This window comes from Oreochromis aureus, linkage group 2 (assembly GCF_013358895.1).
Source record: "Oreochromis aureus strain Israel breed Guangdong linkage group 2, ZZ_aureus, whole genome shotgun sequence".
Lineage (NCBI taxonomy): Eukaryota > Metazoa > Chordata > Actinopteri > Cichliformes > Cichlidae > Oreochromis > Oreochromis aureus.
This window is the reverse complement of record NC_052943.1, coordinates 18,497,446-18,519,260: the sequence shown is the minus strand read 5'-3', so window position 1 is coordinate 18,519,260 and position 21,815 is coordinate 18,497,446. Positions and strand designations below refer to the sequence as shown.

At 38.5% G+C, this 21,815-nt stretch overlaps 1 protein-coding gene across 5 annotated transcripts in view; it reads left to right on the top strand.

Annotated features, from left to right (window-relative positions):
* diaph2 (diaphanous-related formin 2) overlaps nucleotides 1-21,815 on the top strand; it is a 346,148-nt gene that overhangs the window by 118,042 nt on the left and 206,291 nt on the right. For all 5 annotated transcript variants that reach the window (XM_039620259.1, XM_039620258.1, XM_039620260.1 and 2 more), the window contains 5 exons: nucleotides 1,798-1,916; nucleotides 3,257-3,321; nucleotides 4,114-4,218; nucleotides 12,654-13,010; nucleotides 17,263-17,377. In XM_039620259.1, coding sequence (XP_039476193.1) covers nucleotides 1,798-1,916; nucleotides 3,257-3,321; nucleotides 4,114-4,218; nucleotides 12,654-13,010; nucleotides 17,263-17,377 — 761 coding nt within the window. The remainder of the gene's footprint in view (nucleotides 1-1,797; nucleotides 1,917-3,256; nucleotides 3,322-4,113; nucleotides 4,219-12,653; nucleotides 13,011-17,262; nucleotides 17,378-21,815) is intronic.

Here is a 21,815-nt window from a genome sequence, read left to right as displayed (position 1 = left end):
GGGCGGCTTATTGAGATAATAATGTGGTGTACATTGGTGACAGTTGTAAGCCGAGTGCCACAGTGCTTAAGCCATGCAGGGCGATGTGTGAGCTTTCACTCGCTTGTTCCAGTCGTGAGTGGGCGAATCCACCAGGCTTAATGTATGGCATTTCATGCTTTCAAAACAGAGCACCTAAATGCTGATTTATTCTTATTTGCTTTGGCTCAGAATTTTGTGGCTTTTCATATTCCTGCTCATAACATGATATGGTCTGTCCACCCACAAGGTATCATCAGAACATAGCCTTTGAATTTTTGTGTAGAGTTAAAGCCCCGAAGAAAAAAAAAACAACAACAAAAAAACTTTTCTGCATTTAATGTTTGATAACAAAGTGTGTTCCTTTTTGCTCAGATACATACTTGAATGATGTACTTTTTTTATCTTTTCAGACAAATCACCTGACAGCAGACACATTATTCACGGTTCTGCCTGCTAACATAATTATTTATTTTTCGTGACATTAATGCTCTTTCATTGTAATGCTCTGGTACAGAGCCATTCAGGTGGGCAGTCTTTGATCAGACTTTGAGTGTCTTATTTAGATCAAAAATGGAATAAAATGTCAGGATTTTTGGCAGCTTGGATTTTCATTTTTAGGAAGCTATAAATGAACTAATAATGAATTAATATTAGCCACATACAGATTTACAGATTTTCCAGTGTTGGCTTTGTCATCTTCTTGTTGTTAAATTATACACCCAAATGGTTGCTCGCAAATACACATGTATTTTCTAAATAACAATAGAATTAATCTACATTAAATTAGTATTATTTGCCAGTGAAAGCCTTTCTGGACTGGTGTACCATGTAATTGTGCTTTTTAACAGAGGGACATAGCTTTTGCTCACTGCACCCACTAAAAATATGTTTATTTAAAAGAGATGAAAGGAGTTCATGTAATTATTGAACCACTAGGCTGTTTATGCTGTTCGTCCAATTGATAATGCTATATTCCATCAATTAATTGTATAATAACTGTTATTGCCCAGTAAAAAATAAATAAATAGCATTGAAAGAATTAGTTGGTCCTATCTGTGTGCACCTGTATAAAGGATACTTTGTATTTATTCATTTATATTTAAAATAATTGAAAAAATCCATAATTTAGGTTTAATTTTATGAACATCATTAAGTGTCAGTTTTTCACATTTAATGGTTTTCTGGTCAATGTCTTGGTTAGAAAATAATTATCTCTTGGCTTGGAAGCTTAAACTGCCATTGTATTTGTTAAATGTCACTTGCAATTAAAGCTGATAATGGTACAGAGAAAAGGTCACATACCAACCTGTGTGCTAGAGTCGGACTCTCGGGCTGATTCGCACAACCTTCTTGAAAACACCAAGCACTCTGTTACACTCCTAACTGGCTGACATGTTTTTCTATTCATTGTGCTTTCAATTACTCACATTACACTGATTAGATTTACATTTCAGTTTTTATGGTTTCTCTAATTGGCAAAGATGATTGCAAATTATGCAAGAGGGCAAGCATGGCCTCGGCTACTGTCAGTCACCTTGAAATTGAAAGGCTAACACATACTTGGGTTCTGTGTACCCATTAATCTGCTAATTCCATGTAAGGGGTGATCAAATTTAATAGGGTGCCTATTTTGTCCAGCAGCACCCTTTTTGACATGGCATTTTGTGACCTCTGGATAACAGACTCATTTGTGGTTAATTAGCCTTGAGGAGTTTGCGTCACTCATATCTTTCTGTGGTTTGTCTAATTGTTCTGCTGTGTTTCGTGACCCTTCAGGCCTCAGTACTACAAGGTGATAGAAGAGTGTGTGTCTCAGGTGGTCCTCCATCGCAGCGGGATGGACCCAGAGTTTGTCTATAATAAAAGATTGGATGTGGACTTCACCCACATGATCGGTAACTACAGAATTGTTTCATAATCATTTGTTACTTGCTAATTACACATACTGTAAGACGGCACAGCGATGCAGTGGTTTGAACTGTGCCTGTTATGTCATATGATATGATGTGTGTTGACAAACAAAATCTAAATGTTAATATATGAATAAAAAGTCACCTTTACTTAAGGTAAAGCAAGTACCTTAAGTAAAGGTGACTTTTTTTAGATCCTGTGCTTTAGGAGTTATATTAGATTCATTATTCTCCCAGATCCTTCGTCTAACATCTCCAGTGACTTGTCATAAGATAAGAGGGTCATTTAATTATTAGATAACTGAATCCAGTTAATTCAGAAAAAAAAACCCTGTTATTCTTTAAAAAAATCTAGCTTGTAGTCTTCCAGTGAAAACATCTATCTGCACTGTATTACTAATGGGTATCTTTTTAAACAGAGAAATAAATAACACCACTTTGTCTCTCTCAGTTGTGTCACCAACAGTTCTGCAACTTGCCAACAAAGGGTCATTAAAAGTTTCTAAACCTATCCACAGAGGATCCGTGCAATATTAAAGAAGTTTTTTTTTCTTCTCTGTTCATTCAGATTTAATCAAGTAATTTTAAAAAGAAAAAAATATATCCGTTTTTCTTTTCACATCTTCATTTAGTTTTTGAAAGGTGTCTATTCACTTGTGTTTTTATCCGCATTCACCACAGGTTTTTCATTTTCTAAATGAAAAATGTGTAGCTGAATATGTGATTTAGCAAATAATTAACGCCTAAAATTTGCACTTTTGCTACCTACAGGGCAGATGTAAAATATGGGATTTGTAAAGGCAAAGCTAACAAAATACAATAAAAGATAGAGACGTCTGATTTGATCCATATTTATATACTCTGATTTCTTTCTTTTTGTTTCAAGGCACATACCCTTAGGCAACAGATAGCTAACAGTCGGTGGTGGTGTTCTTGTTACAATAAAACACTGATGTTAATAAAGAAGTGGAATAGATGAGGGGGTAAGAGATAAGTACATTTGCTAATCACCCAAGAACCAAGAGTTGCACAAGGTGCTTAAATGTTAATACAATTTTAATGTAATCTAAAAAAATAATATTATGTTATCGCTGGCTGATAATGCTACATTAAATTAAATGAAATTAAAAATTCAGTGATTGATGTGATCTCCCAGACCTAACAGTTGTTCCAAGATTAAAAAAAAAAAACAAAGAACAAAAAAAACAATCCCTAGCTTTTATGTACTTTTAAAACAATATTGCAGATCTCACATTACGAGCCTGTAAGGCACACCCAAAGATGCATCTGAATTATCTTTTGACCGTGGCCAACTTCTCTTGCAGATCAGCTTGTGGATAAAGCCAAAGTTGAAGAGAGTGAGCAGAAGGCAACAGAGTTCTCCAAAAAGGTGAGACATTAATCACTCCAGCAGCGCCCCTCGGTTGGTCAGCTCCCATCAGGAAAGTTTTTTCTTCCTCCGAGCTCCCAGACAAGCTATTGATTTTCCATGCCCTGATCAATACCTGGCTGTGACGGTACATGATCCGTATCAGCATTACAAGAATCAATGCAGATGTTCTGATGTATACTTATTTGTGCACAGTGCCAGGGTAGAGTTAAGTTATATGCAGACTCTGATGTTACAGTTCTGCATTTTAAGCTGATGCTTTATGAGCCTCTTACTGTATTTTAAATTAGTTGTGGTATCATTCAATTACTGGCTTGATTGATGGTTTGTATTTTTAGAGAGAAATAAAATTCAAAACCTTTCTTTCAGCATCATATTTTTAGTAATAAATTTTATTTTATGGAGAAACATTATCACAGGCTGACAACACCCCAGTGGGGGTCCTGGGAATGTTTTTTTCCTTAAGAATCATGCCCCACCATCGTACCGGGCACCCTACTGGGGTAGTGAAATCATTGTAACGACACGGCATAGTTTCTGCAAAGGTTAGAACCATCAACATACGTGAAAGCCAGGCCTGAAACAAAGACAGAGGACAACAGGGCTCTAGGGACACGGGGCCTATGAATAGAAATTGTCCAGAGAGTGTAAGATGGCGTGTTTTGGTGTCTGTTGACATGCCCTGTGGCCAATCTCTGGAGACGCCCTGCCGCTCACCAACCTCTGTGCCTGTGTGTTTACATCTTTGTATATGTGTTCTGCACATAGACATCTTAGTATTTCTTGTTGCAGTTTGATGAAGAGTTCAGTGCACGGCAGGAGGCCCAAGCCGAGTCTCAAAAGAAGGAAGAAAAAATCAAAGAGTTGGAGGGGAAGATCCAAGCCCTGGAGTCCCAGGTAAATCCATGAAGAAATCCTTTTACTCTACGGAACAATGTTGCATTCCCCAGAGATCTTTATATTGTATCTTTCCCCAAAAAACAAGAAAACAAAGATAGGTGAAGCTCCGTTGTCCAAAACTTTCCTGTTTTTAAAATGAAAGACTAAGAATGTGCGAATAAATGTGTTTGTCCTAAAATCGTAGCACAGAAAAGTAATGGCGCCACTAAAAGAAAGTTTTGTTTTTATCCAGATACCTTTCCACCCCACTTACAGATGCAAAGCTACTGTAAGTGGGAGTTATCACCCATGCAAGAACATTTGATTTAATAAGGGGTCAATCTCCTTCTTAAGTTGTATCTCTTTATATGGACGAATTGCTCTATTGAAGCTTTTCCTATGAAATTCTATCATCACAGACATCGATTGCATTTCTTTTTCTTGGCCTCCACATCATTTCTTCCCAGGCAAAACCTTCCATTTTGAATACAGAAAATGACTGCTATTTCCCCCTTAACCCAATTTCAAACACTTTAGTACTACCTTGGGACAAAAAGGCAGTTTGCCTCCCTGCTTAGGGAATTTAATATAAACCAGCATTGAAAGATGGTATAGCTACATCCGTACCAGAGATTGCTTTTTCTTTCAAACATTCATATCTTGTGGCTTATGTTGGTACTTACCAACTGATAAACTGCACCTGCATATGTGGTCCAGGAATCACTTTCACAGCTCAGACCCTTTCACATCTCACGTCAGTCTAGAAAAATACTGTTATGCAGAATGAACTTAAGCTGTTTTCATAGCCAAAGTTATGTAGCCGTTTTCTCCTTCGGATTCAATTTGTGTGTAGATCTCACTTCTGCGCTTCATACGCCTACAGGGTGTGTCGCCACTTCTTACCTGCACTTGTAACCTCTGAGGTGTTAAAGTGAGACATAAAAAATGCAACATTAACGCATTACATCTGACAGTTTAACAGAAATGTAGGTGTGTGTGCAAGTATGCACAGCCCTGAGAAAAAGAAAGAGTTTTACATATTTATAATTAACTTTTATCATCCCTAGTATGTTCTAAAATCACTTTAGTTCAAGCTCAGATGAACAACAAAACATGAAATATTGTTATTTATTTAACAAAATTTTAGCCAAATATAACAGAAGCAATGTGTGAAAAACCAAGTGCACCCTTCTAGTTCTGGGAATTAAGAGGGTAAGTAGCAGTCAGGTGCTGCTAATCAAATGCACTTGATTAACTGATCATCAGCATGTGTGAGCACCTCTTTAAAAGCAATTCGTGACAATTTGCACAACTGGATGATACAGGTGTGGGCTAATGCAATGCAAAGGAGGAAAGATATCAGCAGTGATCTCAGAATAAGCAATTGTTGCTGCTCATCAATGAGGAAAGGGTCATAAGTACCTGTCCAAATGGTCCCACTGTAGTCCATCATTCTACAGTGGGAAAGAGTATTTACAAGTGGAAAACATTTAGTCTTCCCAGGAGTGGACTTGCCTGCCAATTCACCACAGAGTCTGACTGTGCAATGCAAGAGAAGCTGCAAAACACCTACAAGCTATGTATCTCACACTCTGCAGGCTTCAGTTAACATGTTAAATGTTAAAGTTCATGAGATAAGAGTTAGAAAAGGACTAAACAATTACAGCTTGTTTGATAGGGTTGGCTGGAGGAAGCCTCTTTTCTCCAAAAACAACATGGCAGCATGGCTTGGGTTAGCAAAGCTGCATATGACCAAACCATAAGACTTATGAAACCGTGTCCTTTGGATGGATGAAACCAAAGTGGGGATAATGCACAGCGCCACATTAGGGGAAATTAAACACAGCATAGCAGCACAAGCACGTCATACCAACTGTCAAGAACAGTGGAGGAAGGGTGATGATTTTCAGGCAGGTTTGTTTTGCAGAACTAGGACCCTGGCACCTAACAGTTATTGAGTAGACCATGAACTCCTCTGTATACAAACGTATTTTACATTCAAATATGAGGCCATCTGTCCAGCAGCTAAAGCTTGGCTAAAACTAGGACACACAACAGGAAAATGATCCCAAGCACAGCAGCAACAACAAAATGGCTGTTGAAAGAAAAGTATCAAAGTATTGCAATGGCCCAGTCAAGGTCCAGACCTCAACCTGAATGAAAAGATGTGGCAGGACCTTAAGAGAGCTGTGTATAAATGAATGCCTGCAAACATCAATAAACCGAAACAACTTGGTAAAGACGAGGATGCTAGAATTCCTCCACAACAGGAACTGATAAAGTCATCCAGAAAATGACTGCTTTAAGACATTTGGAAGTTATTGCTGCTAAGAGGAGTTTTGCATGCCTTTGAATTATAGGGTTTACTTTGTTTCTCACACATGACTTCTGCATTTTGGCTTAATTTTAATAATAATGAGACAGTTGCTGTTTATTTCAGGTTGTATTTACTTAATTTTAAGACCTTGTAAGAAATATGTAATCCTTTATTATGTCCTGATAAGTCAAACCTTGTAAGTTCAGTTTGTACCATAGAGAGCGTACTGTAGTAAACATCTGCATACCTTAGTATTTAATAAGTATCTGATCAATAACAGGACGTGTTTTTACCTGTGACATCTAAAAGGACAAATCTCTTCTGTGCCTGTATCCACTGAGCATCTATAAATCCATGCTGTTTGTTCATGGGTTTGGTCATATAACAGGTACCTCAAACAGGCTGAATTTTTTTGGGGCTTTTCATTGTGCCCAAACTAGTTCATCACTCATCACTCCTTTCTTAAGCACTGCAAGCCCATGTTAATCAGTCCATAATCGCCACCTCCCCTGCTCAGCCTTTTTCTTTTTTTGCCTTGCTCAGTCTTTGTGTGCATCAGGTTGTGTTACCTTTACCTGCCCTAATTCCCTCGTTGGAGCTTTTAACAATGTGTTTTCTGCACTATAACACACCTTTCCCTCATCTTCCCATAGCAGGTCTGTGTCTTTTGAAGACTAGCTGGCTATGGTGCATTAACACGTAGCATACAGCAGAGAAGCCCCGGAGAGTCAAACTCTCTCTTTCTCTGTTTGTCTGAATGCTCCCTCAAAGAACAGCTACTGCTGGAGAGCTGCAGACATTAACCTCGACAGGGAAACATGTAATTTGTTTGGCAGAAATTACCAGAGTGTTGCTTTAAGAACTTTAGATTATTCCCAATTCAGCCTAACATAACTACACTATATACTGTACCGTATTTGTAAAAGGAATCTGGACTTGCTATACCTATTTTCAGAAAATGACAAAAAATACTGGGTCTATAGTAAGAACTCAAACAACAATGTAATCCTCTCAGACAGATGAGATTCTGTTACTTCAGGAAGACCGGTCTGTAAGAATGTTTTTTCCTATTCCGTGTTTGACACGATACTAGTGCCGTAGAAAAGTCATTAACTGTGAGTGCGCAGAACCTTTAAATCGGTGTGAGGACACGCATTCAGCTTGCCCATCAAAGCAGCTGTGCGATTACTGCCGTTTTACTGAATATGAATGAAGTGGGAGCTAACGCTAACCTTTCATCTCCTACACTGAATTCTTGTCAGATATTAAAACACACGCATGCCTGAGTTGCTTCTCTTCACCTTGTTTGTGAACCAGCACATTTAATGAGAGTGTTTCTTCAGAAACTTTGGCATTGTAACAAGCAGCCTGTTTGATGTGTCTGTTTGATTATCTCCCAATTGAGTTGAGTGGAAATTCTGCTTGTAAACATTAGGAGAAGGACTTCGAAATCACAACAAAGTGCAATTCATCCACCTTTTCCCCACACCTTAGCATGGAACCATTCAAGGCAAAAAGCGAAGATATTCACTGAACTGGCTCCGGATTTGATGAATAATGTAGCACTGCAGTGGTAGACTGGAAAACTCGGTGCCATCCCATTAATAGGTTTTAACAACCTGGGGATCTTGTAGCTGACCCAGCATGGCCCCGAGAGCAACTGGAGGTGTAGTAGACTACTTTCCCTGCCTTTTACTGCCAAGCTCCCGTCTACCTTGACTGATTATAGAATTCTTCTAAACTGATAATGCCTGCAGAAGTTTCAGTGTAGTAAATATGTGTGCCTTTGCGTTTAACCAAGCATAGACGGTTAAATTTAGAGTATTCACATCTGTCGTACATCATTACATTCTTACACGTTTTTATTTTAACTATCTGGTTCTCTCAAAAAGCAGGGGAAGCGATACCTGCTGAAAATCTTGTTCTTTAAAACTTAGATATCTCATAGCTGCGAACTTTTAATCCCTCTGGTTGAACTATAAAGTAGCATTTCTCTTTGCTTTGAATATTGCACTTCACTACCATTATACAAAATTCTTTCAAAATGAAAAACTCTTCTTAAGATACGCAGCTGAAAAGTTTCCATCTTCTCTTCCATTATACACATTCAATATTTAGTTTTCTACAGTTCATAGTAAGGAATGTTCTGTGGGAATAACTCCATAAAAACACGAAATTTTTGTTACTTTGGAATATATTCCTATCTTCTTTCTTTTGGCAAAGTTGCCCGGAGTGAAATATCAAAGCAAAATCGGTACATTTCTAAAACAAAGGCTGCACAGTAAAATCAATGCCCATCACACATCTAAGAGTGCTGGGTTGAAATCTATTTTGTGATGCCAGAATGAGAAAAAATTGAAATAGAATTAGGTTTTTGAAGGTACACCAACTGTCAGTGATGCTGCGCCTTGTTCCTTTCATGCAGTCATTGCTCCATGCCGGCGTTCTTTTGAAGAAAGATTAGATGTTGTTTTCAGTGTAAAAGTACAGTACACTCTACTTTGCCTTTTGCACATCAAATAGCTTGTTCAGACAAAATGGGAATATAACATTGTACTGCCATTGTCATTAACTGTGTGAAGGACGTCCTTGTTGTTTTTCTGGCTTGATTGTGTTTGGTGTGAGTACTGTACCTGCTCTATTGTACTAGTCTTCCTGTTCCCTGTCAATCTAACCCACCCCCATTTGTGCCTCTTTGTTGCCCTCTGTGCCTCTTGTAATGTATGTGTTCCCATGATGTGTATCTGTGGTGTGTGTTTGTGCGTGTGTGTTGTATCTGCACAGTTAACTATTGAAAATGACAAGCTCAAAGAGGCTCAGAGACTCATCAGGGAATCTGAAGCCAAGGTGGGTGTCCCCGTTGCATGTGTGGCCCTTGACATAATCTCACGTTTAATCACCGACAAATCCAAGTGCATTTTAATGTCATTGATTTGTGGTGCTTTAAATCTGTTTTTGGAGAAAACTTTGATTGTTGGACTGATCTTTTGTCTCATGTTTTCTCTCTGCATGCTTGCCTTTTGTATTATATAGCACATATTGCATAGAACGTTTGTGAACTTCACAAAAAAAGTTCACGAAAATACTTTTTTTGAGATATAAATGAATTATGTACTCTATTGCCTCTTGACTTCACTAATCAGCAACAAATAATGTGCTATGTATACTGCATGTGTGAAAGTGTGTGTGGAAGAGCGAGAGAATATATCAATTGAACGTTGAAAATCTCTATAGCTGTTTTCAGCCGCACACATTGCTTGCTTGTTTAATGTAATTTTCATAAGTAAACACTTGTGATTGAATTTCTTTATCAGAGATGAGATTGGGCAAAGATTTAATCACATAGCATTCAGAGTTAATTACCTGTCACGCTGACCTCCCCTTTGAGTTCAGAAGAGTATGAATCCATTTGGATGGGTTAGATTTTGTATTAGATTGGTTGTCTACTTTACACAGAGCTCCAGATGGGCTCTGGTAGAGTAACATCAATAAAAAAAGGATCATTTGCCAGCACAGTATATTTTAATAAAATATGCTGCCAAATACACATATTAGATCTGAAGTAAAAGTGAATTTAAACTGTATTTTAGTAAGTAATCATGGTTTTTGCACATACAACATATTTACTAGTTCATATATATATATATATATATATGTACTTTGGGTTTGTATATTTTGTATACACTGCATGCAAATCATGTGTGACCTTGATAATTGCAACACAAGAATTACCTTATTTCCTTTAAGGTAAAAGACGTACAAGCATTTATTCGCTGTACAACTTTTTGAGAGTGTTTATTTTGATACCCGAGGAAGAATATGCCGGCGGCAGTGGTATGGGATCCCAAGAGTTCCATGGAACACTGGGCTTATTATTATAGGGTAGAACAGGGAGGTGGATAGAGAGATAGATACTCGGAGGGCCCCTCAGTATGGAAACAGCGGCACTCTAATTTAGCAGCTAATTTGCTTCCATTCTCTCATATTAATCTTAAAAGAGAAAACGGGCCACAGAGGGTTTGAGATTGACAGACATGTAATCATTGGATGTAGATTTTACTGAGAGGCTCTGGGCAATCTGTGTGAAAAAAACTCCAGGCAGAACACCTTTTTAATTCCGTCTCTAATAAACAATCCGCCAATGCTATTATGTAATGAAACAATATGTAATGTCTTTAAATATGAAGCCAATTGCATTTTAAGCACACAATCAAGTGAGTAGGGAAAATTTAAATAGTACGGAATTGGTTTTAGAAATGAAAAGTGCAAGTGGAAATCCTATTTGGTAAGAGCAGACATCTAATCAGCTCTGAAAATCAAACCCTGTCAGAGCTAGGGTGTACTTACTGTATTTGCATAATTTATTTTTGGTATATATCAAGCAATTACAGATTTTTGGTGTTTTGTTGATTTATTAGGCTGGAATAAAAACGTACAATTTACAAATATAAACTTTATTATTAATTATCTCCAATGAGAGGACTGTTTTCCAAACACATAAGGCCTTCCTCTGCACTTCAGTCCTTGTCAGCTCAGCATGGCAGCACACAAACCAGTTATCCCCATGCAGCAGGTTCCTTTTGGAGTACCCCTTTATCTTGAAGTAGATCATCGGTAGCAGTCCAAGACAGTTTAGTTGGAGTACATCCAAGTTTAAGACATGAGACATTTTGGGGAGGGATTGGTATTGAAGACTGCTACTACTGCACCTTTGTCAACTGGCTAATAGGGAGTTGGGAAGACTGGGACTAGCTGGTTAGCGGCAAGTGAGCTTTCAAAATAAGAACACCTGGAATCTTTCTGTATAAGGCCTCATAGATAATGGTCACAGACTGAAAACCAAGGCATAAAGCATATAGGGTTCGTGACTATGCACAGATAAGTATAACGATGCAATAAATTTTGTGTGGTAGTAAAACTGCCCAAGAACATGGTAGCTACCATCATTCTCAAATGAATGAACCACCAACAGTCTTTCTAGGTCTGGCAGCCCAGCCAAACTGATTAATTGTGGATAAATGGTTGTTGTTAGACATGCAACCTAGAACTTAGGGGTTGCTGTTGAGATCCATCTTTTGGAGACATTCTGTTCCCCAACATCTTTTACAGGGCAATCATTGGTACAACACTCCACCAATCAGGCATTTACGGAAGAGTGGCCAGATGGATGCTAAAAGGCACATGACAGTCCACTGGAAGTTTGCCACTACCTGAATAATTATCACAAAATGCGAAGCAAATGCTCTGTTAAAGCTAAACACAAATTTAACTATAGCTGCATTTAACTATAATAGTGCAACTCTAGAGAGGCATGAACATTGCTGTTCTTTGACACCCCCCCATCATACCTAGTTGTGCCTGAGCAGTATTGTCATAAAGAGAAGAAGAAACTCTAAAAAGCTTAAAGACTTAAGGTTCTTATTGCTGCCACCAGAATGTTAACCAAATTCTAACTGAAGAATCTGCAAATGGAATATTTATATATTTGACTGAAACATAATCTATAAAATACAACTGTTGTTACTTTGTTGCTTGAAATATTGTTTAGTATTGATTGATGAGAGAAAAATGACCTGAATCCATCTTAAAATTAGTCTGAAACATAACAATGTAGAAATGTAGAGATCATAAAGGGGCCGGAAAATGCTTTGAATGAATGACATATAGGGAGTGGCGTGCAAAGGAAACGATCCTTACAGGGCTGATAGCAAAAGTTCGCTAATTTCCAGAGATATGCCAGTTAGACATAACTTCTTAGAAAATTTACAGAACAGGTAAATATATGACCTTTATTTGTCTAGTGAATTTGCTCCCACTTGACCTTATAATTCTTGACTTTTAACACAACAGTGGTTGACTGTTCACACTAACAGCATAATATTTGCCCACAGTCAAAGCTAGTAGCAAGTTTCAAGGATATAAAACGGATGCATTCGATTAAAGGAGGTAGATGTGGCTGAGTTTGTAGAGCAGGTTATCAATAAAAGCAAGATTAGTGGTTTGCACACATAGGACACGGAGACCTCTTTACTGTCCTTGTAGCTTTTGTGTATTAGGAACATCAGTTTCAATCCAATCAAAAGGAGTTTAAATGAATATGTGGGCCATTGTTGACATCTGTGTTCTGTATTTGCAGATTGCTGCAGGCCTTACTGCAACTGGAGCACCACCTCCACCACTTCCAGGAGGTGCTGGAGTTCCACCACCACCTCCACCTCCTCCTCCCCCACCTGGTGGTGTTCCTCCACCTCCTCCACCTCCTCCACCACCACCTGGCCATGCTTGCATTCCGCCACCACCTCCTCCTCCACCACCAGGTGGTGGACCACCCCCTCCCCCGCCACCACCTGGTTGTGGGCCTCCACCCCCGTTTGGAGGCCCACCAGGACCTCCACCACCTCCTGGATTTCCTGTTGTTAAGCTGCCTTATGGGCTGGAGCCCAAGAAGACCTACAAGCCTGAAACTGTCATGAAGAGGGTCAACTGGAGCAAGGTATAGCAGTCTGAGCAGTCATTGGTTGCAGTAGATATTCTTATGTTCCCTTATAGTTTTAGTTACTTAAGAGTGTAAGGATGCAATGTTACACACTAATTTTTGTTTTTCCATTACCTAATTTTCACATTATTTACAAGCATTTTTTTTCAAACAATTTGGACTGGCATTAGAAGCTTCTTGATATTGTAGGTTTACAAGGTGATAAAGTGTAAAGTTGAAGGTTCAAACTAAAAGAAACCTTTATTTAAATCTGTTTCTAATCTAGTCAAACATCCGTTCAGCCATAGGCCACAGTGCTCCATACTCAGCACCCATTTCAAAGGATTTAACAGTAAACAGTTTTCACTGCTCAAATGTCCTTGGATTTGCACGTTCTTAGCATAATTGAATGGAGACTTGGTTGTGTAATTTTCCATCACATTTGAATATAATTTCAATAGGATTGTATTTTGCCATAGATAATTTATCCATTGCCCCAGGAGTTCTCAGGATTATTTTAATGGTTCTTTACTGATACTTATGTGACCTTGTGTTTTATTCTGAAATTACTGACTGCAAACAAAATATCAGACTAGTTTACTTGACATAATGCTAGAAGTGCAATGATTTTGTAGAATCAAGCCACTTAAAAAATGATTATGAAGGCTGTTGACGGTATCTATTCATGTGCTTATTATTTTACAATGCTTCAACAGGTCATGCACATTTTTCTTATCCTCAATTATTTATCCAACCACATGCCACCAAAGGCATAAAGCGACAATGTGAAAATGCAAGTCAACAGTGATTGCACCGCACTAAAAAGCACTGAGGTGGTGTTCTGGGTTTGAATTATTGGTCACCTTGAGAATTCTTTAAAATGGCAAATATGCTAATGTTTGACTCTGTGTAGGAGGTTCCTGAACGGTAAGTAAGATTAATAATAATGGGATGTCATACCCATTGTGTAAACAGTCGGGGAAACAGCAGTTTGTTTCTTAATAGAAGGCAGTCCTGTGTGTTTGTTTTTGCCTTGATATTTTAAATGTGATTAGTCATTTTCCTGTGAAATATCTATGTGGTTCGGTTGTGTTATATGATTTGTGTGCATGCAGTGTAGCACAAATGACCGTTGTCTCTGAAGTGTACAGAAACAGGTTAATGTGCAGGAGCATTAACCTTGCCTCCACAGGAAATGTAGTTTTGTGATGCAAATGAAATTCATAACCACCTGAGGAAAAACAATCTGTGTCTCTTGTGTCGATTAAGTGGGACATGAGTCGTCTGTCTTCGCTGTGTGCAGCAGGCAGAAGTATAGGAGTACTAGGAATGATTTGGTTGTATAAAAAAGAAAGGGGAAGGACATTTTTTCATAATTTCAAACCTTCCCTGTATTAGACGATACATGTCCAACAAAAGTATCGTCTTTTAGTTTTAAGAAAATGTTGAGCAGCTACCTACCATCCATCCATCCATCCATCCATCCATCCATCTTCTTTTACTTATCCGAGTCTGAGGGGCAGAAAATGCCAGTAGAAAATTTATCAGTCAAAGTCCTGTACAGGTCTTATTACTGCTGCACAGGGACTGGATAGAGGACCAGAATCCTGAACGAGTCCACACAGGTTCCCCTAAGGAATACGGTTGAATGCCTGTTCCAAGTCCACAAAGCACTTACAGACTTGTTCGGCAAACTCCCATGTAGCCTTGAATGTTCAAAAGAGGTCCAGCATTCCAGTACTCATTGTTCGTTTCCATGAGACTCGACCAACAGACAGACTTTTCTCTCCAGTAGCCCACATTTCCATGCGACCCTACAGAGGCACATTAAACAAGAGAATCTCACAACATCTAGAGCCGTAAGGTAGTCAGGGTGAATTTCATCCATCCCAAGGGACCTGTCATCTAGGAGTTATTGAACTGTCAGTGATCTCACTTCCAGTGATGGACAAGTCATCCACTTATTGCTTCTCTATGAAGATGTATTCTTTCTAACTCCAGATTACATCCTTGGTTGAAGTCAGTGGCGTCCCATCCTCACTGTACACAGTATGAGTAGAGCATCACTTTCCCTCCTCAGTTACTGATGGTTTGCCAGAATCCCTTCCAGGCTCTCTCAAGGAGTCTGGTTCTAGATCTTAAGCCATGTGTTGAGATGATACCTACTATATCTACCTGGTATCGCTCAACATCACTCATTAGTTCAGGCTCCTTTCCTACCAGAGAGATGATGGAAGTTTTAAGAGCTAGTTTCAGTAGCTACAGATTTGACCACTTTGCCTTGGGCTACGCAACCAGCATAAGCCCCACTAACATAGCTCCTGGGATCACTTCGACACACAAACACCTTCACCACGATAAGGTGGAGATTCAATGGATGAGATGTAGAGAGCACATTGAGGTAGCTCATATTTAAGCTCAAAATTAAATCATTAAATTGCAGTAAGTGCTTTCTCACAAGCATAAAGATGTAATTTTTGTTTCGCTCTGCTCAGGTCCAATAGTGTAAAGCCAAGAATCACTTTCAGGCCAAATGTTAAACAAAATATTAGGAAAATAAGTTCTGATTCATTCAGTTTTCCTTTAAGCCAATTTAAAATGGTAACACTTTATTTATTTATTTATATATTCTGTATATATAAAAACATTTTATGCGATTTACCTCAAAATACCTTTGTATTTAGTCTTGAAAAAATATGTGACTAATTCTCAAGCTTTTATAGTGTCTTTGGTGCTTTGTTTACCTGCAATTCAGGACCTCACTTAAAAGAGAGATGGACTGTGGTTAGATTGTTTCATGTCATTACCTTGACTTAATAGCACAAAGTAGGAGCAGAAAAAAATTCTAAAGCATAAGCTGTTTTGTTGTGCTACTTTCATGTAGACGAAACCTTTTAGTTTGTTAGGTATTTGGTTAAATATTTTTCTGTTGCTTTTATTTCTGTCGGTTTAAAAAAACAAGAAAAAAGTGTGCAGTCTGAAATCTGTGACTTCACAGACTTGCACTCTGCATAGTGTGTATTGGCAGATATACATGTCCTAACCTTAATATAGTTGTAATTAAAGTAGTCACTTCTGGAATTTCGATGTGCTTTGATTAGTACTTCCTTTTTATTAATAGCACCGAGTTCCAAAGGGCCAGGCGTGTCAATGACTGTCACACAAAAGTGATAGCCACCCTTTGATCAAATTCATGAGATCCCTGTGTGTTTTTCTGCTTTTCATGTTATGGACAGTCAAATGCCAACCCTAAAATTGCTACTACGCTGTGTGTGTCCCCATTGGTCACACGCAATTGTGCAAATTATAAATTGCACATTCTAAACACTTGGAAAGCTAACACCCTTAGATTTTTTTTAAGTCATTTTTAATATTTACATATTTATTTCAGTAAAATTCTTTTTCTTGCTACAATAATTTGTAATTTTTGTGAAACAGCTGTTATAGGCATAGGCAATTAAAAAAACTAAACAAAAACAAACAAACCTATTTTAGGCACGTGTGTGTTTGTGTGTGTTATGTTTGTATATGTGGGTCGAATAAGAGTAAATAAGAGCACAGAGGTTATCTATCCTGGACACCAAAACAAGCTCATGATTGACTCGCAACACTGTTATACTTATTACTGTTACTATATGGCATTGAGAGTAATGGACCAGTGCTAGATGGAGATTGGTCTGTGTTGCATGAGTGTTACTTAGACATCTTTCAGTGTGAAATGACTGTGTTTTTGAAGATGGTTATTGGCAGCTTTGCACTGGGTCAAGTGCAAATTCAAGTGTTTGACAAAAAGCCACAGAAGTAGTCCTTTTAGGAGGTCTCATTATAGCACTTAATACAGTGTACAGCAGAAGTAGGCAAATGGTATAGATATTGATGATACATAACTACAGTAATTAGATGTGTTCATGTCTTGATCTTCCTTTACACGCCTCCATTTTCGTCTTTACTAAGCAGTCTTGTGATTCCTATGACGCTGGTTTTTGTGTCTGTTCACTCGGGTAAAATTTAGCATGGCTATGTTCATGCAGTTTCTCGTCATATACAAAAATTAATGTATGCCTCACATTCTCCTGTTGCTGTTTGGTTATTCCTTGTTTGTCTTGTTTGCCACTCAGATGCTAAAGATGCCACTCAAGGGCATGTGTGTGGCCGCACACAGAAAAAACACTCACAAACTCCATCTCCAGTGAGAAGAACTTTTGAGTGGCAGCTTGGTGGAATGACGGTTTCTGATTGTGGTGATAATGGAATCCTTGTGTCATTGCAGATAGTGCCTCAGGAAATGGCAGAGAATTGCTTCTGGATCAAAGTCAAAGAAGAGAAGTTTGAGAATCCTGACCTATTTGCTCAGCTTTCCCTCTGCTTCTCCTCACAGAGCAAAGGTAAGGAGGCGTCATCTTTCTCCACCCCATCCTTAATTAATCAACAGACATATGCTTCCTTTAGCATCTTTTCTCACTTAAAACGTAATTGTCTCGACACCAAGAAATTTTGCCACTGTTTCTGTTTGGTCTCAGTTCAAATCTCTATGCCAGTTAGGAATACCAATGCTTGTGTTTCACTGTGTTTATGTGTCTATGAGGAAGTTAAAATGCCAAGTAGCTCCTTTTTGTATTTGTTGTTTGTACCCACTGAGTAGTTTCAGATCAGTGGTTTTTATTTTTGTGCGTGTGGACGTGCACAAACTCGAGCTTGTACATATATGTGTGAATCAAGAGCAGCCATGCTTGGTTTGGTTCTTGCCTTTTCCAGTCCAGTAGACCAATCTTCCATCAGGGAAGACGAGAAGGCTTTGGTGAAAGAAGCTCTGGGAATTTACTTGTCCCGGCCAGTTTGTTTCTCAGATACACAACCAGGCTACCTAACTTGCTGATGAACAACACAAGCAGTGCAGAGCAAGTTTGTTTTTATATGGACGAGTGTGCGTGTGTATGTGTGTGAAGGCACTTGATGTATTCCTCCCATGACAATTTGAGTGTTTTCCACTTCTTTGACAGTGAGTGTGTGCATGTGTATTTATGTGTGTGCAGCACGCCCCTCTAATTCTAGCAGCAGTGGGAGGGGAGAAGTCAGAGTCCTGTCAAGCGCAGAACAGTCAAATCGGAGCTCTGTCAGCATGTGTGGACATAACTATACAGAATCCTCCAACTTTTCTCTTATACCCACCATCTGTTTGGACACTAGTCAGCCTGGCAGCAGCTTCTTGCTCTGTCTTTCTCATAGCCTCCAGGTCTACAAACGAGAGTCATCTCTTTTTTGTACTGTGAAATAAATAGCAATTTTCCCTTGGCTGCCATAAGGTGATTTACCAGCATAATACAGATGGAAGGAGAATGTGGGCTGCAAAGAACAGTTATTGCAAAGCTTAATGAAGTGACAGGGATAGGCCTAACAGTCATGCCACTCCCTTCTCATCTTTCACGAAGGGATATCTGCCAGGCACTATATTTTTTAACATGTACTCTGTAACGCTGTTCAAGTAATTGCAGTGAAACCCTTTTTTTCTGCAGTTAATAGTTATTTACTTTTTCTTTTATTAGATTAATGAGTTGTTATTGAGGAAGAAAGTGTTCATATTAAGTGTAAATCAGCTTGGAGAGTGCAGTAAAAAAATTTCCGATTGATTCTTAAAATAAATTATAACTTAACCTTTTTTTTAGTTTCACAGACACATGGCTTTAATTCAGCTTTAAATGTCCTTTTAAATTCTTTATTAAAGCCACTTTCTCGCCCACTGGGGATTAAAAAAAACGTCTATAGATAGTCCTTGTTCCCGCTGGCAGGGTAGGAATTCATGATCCAGCATTTCCCCCGGGAGTTACCTTTGCTGGATCCCTATCAATTACCCCTGCAGCGGCTTCACTGAATCAGCTCTTTTTCCTCTATTGTTGAAACAGAACATGATTTGCTCATGAATGAAAAATGCTGTTTAATGTTGTATATCTTCCACCCCCCCTCCTTCCCTACAGTGAAGTTGAAAGTCAATGCGAAGGGCTTTGATGTAGATCGTATTGCAGAAAAGGTGCTAGATAGGATTTTACTAAAATGAGATAGTAGTTCATTTGTTTTCCTCTTCTCCGTGTTTCATGATTCATTCAGTTCAATCTGAGGATAAGCGTGCTTAAAAATGAAATATTTTATCTCAAAAAAGAAGAAGAAAAAATCGTGTCTTTTTTGGGTTTAAATTTGACCTATATTGGTGTAAAGTTTTCCTCTATCTCAAGTCCAGTTGTTTAACTGAGAATGGTGAAGTTTAAAGGAGTTTTGGGGGGTGGGGGGAGTTTCAGGTGTCGTGACCAGCACTTGCAAGATTAATTTCTGAGGTCTTGTACTCTCAGTGTAACCTCTCATTGTAGCTGCGGACCATAAATCCTTTGTGCTGATTTGACAAACAAGTCACTAGTGAAAACCGACTTCATTTGTCTGGGATATTGCCCAGACAATATCCCTGTTTTTTTTTTTTTTAAATAACACACACACACATGCACACTTGTTGTTTTTTCTTTGCTTTTTTGTGGTACCTCCATCTTTGCCACAAGATGTGGATATTTATAAGTAAAGCACACTTTGGGGGCCTAGTGTATCGTGAAAGATGAGGCAAGCAGGTGTAAATGCCTTCCCTGCAGAGCTGCCCTCAGAAAATGGTGCAAAAAAGGCTTCTGTTATCTCCACGTTTCTTGGGATTCTTGCTTGTTACTTGCATTGTTGAAGAACAACACTTTGGCAGTAAAAGAAAAAAAAAAGAATCACTTTAACAGCCCCCAATTTTCAGATGCTTATTGCGCTCAGAGGCCTCTAAAACAACTGAGAATGCAAGACTGTCATCTCCCCTGCTGCTTTTATGAGTCTTACTGTTTAATGAGTTTTACCAAGAAAAGGAAATGATAATCAGGAGGGATTTCAAGCCTGGCTTCAGTCTTTTAAAGTGGCTATTTTTTTCTTTGTCATTTATTATAATATGGTTTTTCAACTTGATTGAAAACTTAAAACGTAAGTCACTACTCTGGGTCTTTGAGGCCAAAGATGGGTAACTGACTAAGTCTTAATTATTTATTTATTTTTTCCTCATTTGGATGTAAAAAACATAAATAGGTTGTATTGCACACATGGCAGTTACATTCAACCAGCCATGCCCATTAAATGGATGTGGTCAAGATTAAACCAGGATGTAGTTATGAAAAAAAAAAGCATTTTAAATAGTTATTGTAATGTTCTGAATAATGCCCGTTGGGGCTACATCCTGAAAGGTATACGGTGTAAAAATCAAACATGAGGGGGGCTAACAGCAGCCAAAAGTAGCTATTGTAATGCTTTTGAAGCACATAGTATATAATATATATGGAAATATACAACACTTGTTAAATCAGTGCTCTCCAGTGATGCATTGTTGTGGTTACAAGTTTCAGTAACTTTGTAAGATTACAAAGAATAAGTGCAGCAGAAATAGAGAAAAAGACCTTCAAAGGAATCATCCCTCCCTCCAAAAAAAAGAAAATGAAAGAAAACTTTAACTCAAGGTATCGTCAATCAAATGTACACTAATGTAATGGTTTAAGGCTGTTACTGTTACAGCAACACAATCCAGCTGTTTTATCCATAGTTTATTTATTGAACGAGTTGGTGTTAATTCACATTTCTGCTGTAAGTGGAATACGCCTCTGTGGCTTCTATAAAGGGAAGAGCATTCGTCCCGATTGTATCAGCCTAGCTGTGCTTTATTCTGTTTTACTCTTGGAAGAATGCAGCATGTTGAAAATGTGTTACAACTGTGGACACTGATGTCCTGCCATAGTTTTCACCTTTGGCACCATTTTGCAGTTTGTGATCAGACAATTGTTACCACCCCCACAAAGAGCTGAACAAATCTGTTATCATAGAAATCTCGGTTTTCTATGATAACCACCCAAGTAATCGTGTATGATACACCGCTTGGTCTCTGTAGAACAACTTGGACTCAGTTGTAGAATTATCTTATTTTGCATTCAGATAGTTTTTTACCCTTTTGCTATTTGTCTTTTGTCTTATTCAATCTTCTCTGCCTTTACTTGGCTGTATCGGCTTTTCCCCTTTACTTTACACTCTTCTCCATTGACTTGGCTCTCTTTTTTTCTTTTACTCTCATCTCCCCTCAGTTCGCTTTATCAATCAGTGTGTTGCGCCTTTGTACGGCTCTTGGGATCAAATCAGATTCACTCTGGGATTGAATGCGTGTAGCCATGGCCTCCTGCATTTGAAAGGCAATTCATTCAGCTGGAACTTTGCGGTTCAATTTGAAACAAGATTGATGTTGGCAAACTTCACACCCCCTTTATTCCAAAATGTTTCCTCCATTGCCCACATCAATTGGTGATGGACAAAGGGCATGTGCCACTTTGTAATGGTGATGTCTGGGGGGCTTCTCAGCAGAAACAACACGGAGAAAGAAAGGAGATTACTCGACAACAACTGAAATCCCAACATGGACTGTATATTCCTTATGTGTCATATATAAGTTGCAGAGAGGAATATATATAAAGCCTATCCGAGCTATCATAGAGTGACAGGCGGCGCACACCCTGATCAGCTCGCCAATCTATCGCAGAACTTTGTGAAACGATGTTGTTCGGAAATTATTTGTAAATTTAAAAAGGAAACAAAATCAAACACACACAAAGAAAAAGTGGTGTTAAGGGATCTATCTAAGGTACACATATTTTCACCGCACCAACCTGAAGTTTCAGTGTAAAGGTCAGCACTGAACTTGGATTAAACCTGACTACAAGTGGTGGCTGCAGTCATCCTGCCCCTCATAACAATAAATTAGATCAAATCCTTCAAGAG